General features: G+C 38.3%; 1 protein-coding gene across 1 annotated transcript; it reads left to right on the top strand.

Moving 5' to 3' along the window:
* Positions 1-3,419: 3,419 nt before the first annotated feature.
* Positions 3,420-4,067, top strand: LOC110111889. The gene has a single exon (XM_020843944.1). The coding sequence runs from the start codon at positions 3,420-3,422 to the stop codon at positions 4,065-4,067; it is 648 nt and encodes a 215-aa protein (XP_020699603.1).
* Positions 4,068-6,204: the final 2,137 nt, after the last annotated feature.

The raw sequence follows: 6,204 nt of genomic DNA, 5'->3' as shown, positions 1-6,204 counted from the left end.
AATATAAGTTTCAATGTTTTTGTTGTTAAATATTTTAGAAATGTGTGTTAGACTTTATGACATTCATTTTATTTTAATCTTAATAGTGCTTTATTTAACTTGTAAATTTAAATTAATTTCATTAGAAAATATAATTTTTCTAAATTTAAGATATTCTTATAACTTAATATACTTATAATTTTGAATTCCATGTCTCTTATTTAGACTACATTATCTTGGTATTATTATTGCAATTTAGATATTTTCTAATTTTGTATTTCTCTTTTCAATTAGTATTTATGCACTTAGAAAATTTGAAATTTAGATTATTGATTTTGGAAAGAATTCAAATACTCTTGAAAATAGTACAAATGTACAAAATAAAAAAAAAATGTGCAAAAAATTTGCAATGACAAAAAGAGGCACAAAATAAGCCCAAAGCAAAAAGATGCACAAAAATGTGCTGGTATAAAAAATTGAAAAAAATGCGTAAAGCGCCACATGTGGTAATTACTTATTTCTAAACTCTTTTAATCTCTTAATTCAAATTAATCTAATGTTCATTTATAATTTAAATTGAAATTTGAAATATAAAATTTTTTTAATCATCCTTAGTGCAATAATTTTCTTTATCTTCATGTCTAAATTAGCACATGCCTTTGACAAATTCTTATTATTCTCTAAGTTATATCACTTCTTAAAATAAATGAAATTTTATGATTTTCTAATGTTTTTTATTTTATTTACATATCTTATCTCAATTACTTTCAAGCTTAAAATATAAAGTGAATTTCATATTTCTGCTTGTATTTCTAACATTCTTTTCTTCTTCACTTTTTAATATTGTCAAAAAGGGGGAGAAATTGTTTGTTGTGTCTTGTGTATTTTTTTTTATTATTTGTTTTATCGTATGTTTTTGTATGTGTGTTTGATTGTTTTTATTTTTGTTTTGTGTTGTATAAAAATTTTGAAAAACATTTTTTTTTTTCAAATGCCTCCTTATTTTCATGAGTTCATCATTTCAGGGGGAGTTTAGGAGATTCTTAGAATTTCAAGTAATACAAATAATAATTGTTTTGCCATCATAAAAAAAGGGGAGATTGTTAGGAAAGTTGTTATTTGCATGTTTTACTTTTTTGCAACTTGTATAGTTTTGATAATTCCAAATATTATTATTTTATATGTTGTTATCTCCTAACATTTTTTGGAAGATTTATTTTTGCTCTAGTGTGTACTAACATTTCAGGAAAATCAACTCCAAGATATGAAGACTTGTAATCAAATTCAACAAATATTCATAAGTTTTGAAATGAGAGGGAGTGATTGTAATTTAGTGAAAAATCACATAATACACCATTGGGGAATAATTTTTGTAAACTGATCGTACGGGATGAACATAGTTCGTACGGCACGATCATGTCAATTACCCCTAAGAAGAGCAATGGATCGAACAGGCAGGGAGAAAATTTTTCTAAGTACTAATTGTCCAGGATGAATTTAATATTCGTCCCGGGATGAACTTCTCGGGATTCTCACTTGCACTGTTCGTCCAGACGAAAAACAAGGCTCGTACCTGGATGAAACTCTCTGTATGAGATCGTACAGGATGAAATAAATTTTTGTCCCTGGACGAAACTCTCTATATGAGATCGTACAGGACGAAATAAATTTTCATCCCATGATGAAACTCTCTGTTTAAAATCGTCCCAGGACGAAACCAGTTCGTCCCAGGACGAACTGAACCGACTTACGTTAGTTGGTTACGTCCTAAAGAATTTTGGGAAACCGACCTATGAAATAACTGTTTCGTACTGGACGAACTTCGTTCATACGAGATGATTAGGGTGTACGAACATAATTCGTACCAATGTACATTAGGTTCGTTTTCCGACAATTTAAGTAAAATCGTCTAGGACGATCCAAGATCGTACAAGACGATCCACTTCGTACAGAATTGAAAACTTGCAGTTTTTGGGCAGTTTTTTTTGTCTTTTGTATAAATAGTTCAAATTTGACTGCCACCCAATCTTTTTGCTCATTGAACTTCGTGCCTATTGGAAGAAGAGTAAAGGAGAGAGTGAGAGAGAGCATTCAAGAAGGATTTCTACTACTGGAGCGTAAAGGCTTCGCTTGGTGATTCAAAGGTAAGATATCCAACTTGTGATTTGAGATTACATCACTCTTTTTCTTTCTTCCTTCTAGATTTCTAGTGAGAAGATCTGTCAAGGAGATCTGGTTCTCTGCCGACACTAGGAGAGTGTGAACAACCGCAGGGTTCTCTGCCCACACTAGGAGAGTGTGAAAGGACGAAGGGTTCTTTGCCCACACTAGTAGAGTGTGAAAGGACTAAGGGTTCTCTGCCCACACTAGGAGAGTGTGAATGGATGGACGGTTCTCTGCCAACACTAGGGATTGTGTAAAGGGACGACGGTTCTCTGCCGCACCGGATAGTGGTGAAAAGAGTGTTTGTAAAGGCTTCTCCGCCTTGCTGTGGGTGCAAAAGGAGAGACACTATTGGTATTAATGCAATACTCAGAGGGTGCCTCTAGGGAGTGGATGTAGGTCTGGTTTAGACCGAACCACTATAAATCTTGTGTCGTTTACTTTACTGCTTTTTATTTTCCGCATTTTTCTCTTGTTTTTAAAAAAAAATTGTGGTTGAAAAACTTTTATATAAAAATTTCATTAAAATTTTAATTTCGGTTCAACTAAAATTTAAAAGAGGGTTAAGTTTTAAAACTACCAATTCACCCCCCCTCTTGGTAGCCTTGAGACATTAACTTAGGTCTAACAACCTATTCACTAGACTCAACACTGTGAAGTGTCAGCTCATGTTTGGCAAGGTTTACTTCTTACTATGTCTAAGATAATTTAAATAAAAAGGTTTAACTTTGAGTAAATATTTTACATTTAAAGTATTCCTGAAAAATCCAAAATAAAAATGACCACCCAACCCTTAAAACTTAAATAAAAGTTATATGATATTAAAAAACTTAATTTAAAATGATTTCTCGATAAAATTAAATAAGTTTATATTTAAAAAATAAAATTTAGAAAATAAATAATAAAATGATACTCTTATGACTTTAAACTTTATAGAGTAGGCTATTTTATTTTCTTTCATTTTAGTTTGATGTTTTAATATATATTATTTTATATTTCATTGTATTAGAATTGTTAGCCCAACTAGTTTATTACCTGCCTCAGCCGCTCGCAGGTCCATGCCCTCTGCTCTTGCAGGCTGGCTCCTAACGGCTTCTGCCGAACACCTCTCGTTATGATTTACGCTACCAACGTCGCCTATATATGCGACTGCTTTACTGTAGCAAACACATAATACAATATTACATTTTCCACTGTTCATCTTCTTTCTCTGTTCTTCTCTTATCTATTTCTGCAGGTACCTTCTCATGGTATCAGAGCCTTGAGCTCTACAGTCAATGGCTGATCAAGAGACAGCTTCAGCGGCTGCACCAGCTTCTCCCTCAGTTCATCCGACCTCACCCGCAGCTCCACCAGCGTCCACCATCTCCGTCTCAATGACAGAATTCGTCATTCCTGCTCCACTCAAGTTTTTAATGTCAAACCTCAAATCCATAATAAACCTGCAACTTAGTGATAAAAATTATTCCATGTGGAGCTTGCAGATATTCAGACTCTTCGCAGCCAATGGATTTGAGGGTTATCTCACCGACAGTCAGACTCACCTGGGAAAACCAGACGGCCATCCCGACAGTCGCCTGTGGAGACTCATTGATCAGAACCTGGTTTCCGCTCTACTCTCCACCATCTCCCCTTCAGTGCTGCCTTACATTCTACACCTCTCCAGCACTCATGAAATCTGGAGCACCCTTGCAAACCGACTGCAACCCACCAATCGCTCCAGGGTGATCCAACTGAAAAACGAGCTACATAACATACAGATGAGAGACTGCTCCATGAATCAGTACCTGGCACAGGTAAAAACATTGGTGGACAACATAGCAGTCGCCGGATCACACATTGATTCTGAAGAAATACTCATGTACATTCTAAACGGCCTACCTCCGGCCTACAATGCCTTCACCACGGCAATTCGAACCTCATAGCTACCTGTTAGCCTTGACATTCTGTATTCCCTTCTCTGCAGTGAAGAGATCAACATACAGAATCAGGCTCAAAGACTCAGCAATCCGGCGATAGATCGAATGGCACTTTTCTCTCAATGTGCCAGATCATCCCGCGGCAGATCAAACTCCTACCGCGGGCGGGTGGCACCTGACCACCACACTCCAACAATCAGGAAACCATATCTATTGATAAGCCCTTCAACACTACGAGACCGACGTGCCAAATATGTGGGAAGCTTGGACATACATCTCTTACCTGCTGGCACCACAACAACCTGCAATACATGCCCACTGCACCAAATCAAAATAAGGCTCTGCTATCTCAACAGCAACAGACCAATCCCACCATGGATTGGGTACTTGACTCCGGAGCTACAGCTCATCTCACTGCAAATGCTCAATCTATCCAACAACCCATGCCATACTCAGGAACAGATTCCATCTCCATAGCCAACGGGAGTAACCTTACCATTCAAAATCAAGGTCAAGGTATCCTACCACTTCCTAACACACCACGTAAGTTTATCCTTCATCATATTCTTCATGTTCCTTCACTCTCGCATAATCTTCTCTCAATACACAAATTGACATCTAACAATCACTGCTCCGTTTCCTTTGATTCTCACGGATTCACAATTCAGGATCTACGGGACAAGGATGTTCTTCTCAGTGGACGTGTCCATAATGGGTTGTACACTATCTCTACCAACACACCACCCCTCACAGTGCTTCACGCCACAAAGAACCCCATCAATCTATGGCACGACTGCCTTGGTCATCCGCATCACCGTGCTCTACAACACTTAGCTAGATTAATACCAACTATATGTATTCCATCAAGTTTTTCTCTTTGCAAATCATGTAATTTGGCAAAAAGCCATAAGCTTCCTTTCAATGCTAGTAACTCATATGTATCTCAGCCTTTTGAATTAATACAATCCGACGTCTGGGGTCCTTACCCTGTCTCTTCCATTAACGGCTACAGATACTTTATCACCTTCATAGATACTCACTCTCGCTTTTGTTGGATCTACCTAATGCATTCCAAAGATGTGTCATTCTCTAAATTTCTGCAATATTATCAACTAATCAAAAATACATTCAACACAAACATTAAAACTCTAAGATCAGACAATGGCACCGAATTCACCAACAATACATTTCAAAAATTTCTCTCAGATAACGGCATTGTCCATCAAACAACTTACCCATACATGCCGGAGAAAAACGGACTTGCCGAGCTCAAGAACAGGCACCTCCTCGACACCACCAGAACCCTTCTCCACGCGACACATCTGCCATCGCACTTCTGGGTAGAAGCTCTTCTCACATCAAATTACTTAATCAATCGTCTGCCAACAAAAGCTTGTAACTCCCAAATACCCTTCCATCTTCTTCATAGCCGTCTACCCTCTTACGATCACCTAAGGACATTCGGCTGCCTTTGCTTCCCTTGGCTCCGCCACCTCACCTCAAACAAACTCCAACCACGCTCTCAGGAGTGTATCTTCCTTGGGTACTGTTCAACACAAAAAGGATACCACTGTTACAATCTCACATCACACAAAATTCACATTTCCCGCCACGTCGTGTTTCACGAAACCACATTTCCCCCACACCGAACAAATCTTCTCCTCTCATGCTCATTCCCACATCCACCCTCTCTCACTCAGGCTCTCCCTTTACACCTCAACCATAATACTCCGCTCCTACACCATCATCCCCCCCACTCAATCTCATCTTCACATCACCAACCTGCTCATTCTTCCTCCTCCACACACAGTCTACCAGCATCTTCACCTATCCAACAACTACCTCACCCTCACCCAATGCTCACCAGGTCCAAAACAGGGCATCTCAAACCAAAAACAATCCTCGATCTATCGGCCACCTTAACTCACGATCCCACCCCTTCCACATTTCATCAAGCCTGCAAGCTCCCAATCTCGCAAATAGCAATGTCCAACGAGCTAGCTGCTCTCCACAAGCAGCAGACATGGACACTTGTCCCGTCCTCGGATGCCGATGGATCTATAAAACTAAACTCAATGCAGATGGGCAACCCCTAACTCACAAAGCATGTCTCGTGGATCAAGGTTTCAATCAAGAATACTGC

Source organism: Dendrobium catenatum, unplaced genomic scaffold (genome assembly GCF_001605985.2).
Source record: "Dendrobium catenatum unplaced genomic scaffold, ASM160598v2 fragScaff_scaffold_234, whole genome shotgun sequence".
Lineage (NCBI taxonomy): Eukaryota > Viridiplantae > Streptophyta > Magnoliopsida > Asparagales > Orchidaceae > Dendrobium > Dendrobium catenatum.
Note: the sequence above shows the minus strand (reverse complement) of the source record. Positions and strands in the feature narration are given on the sequence as shown.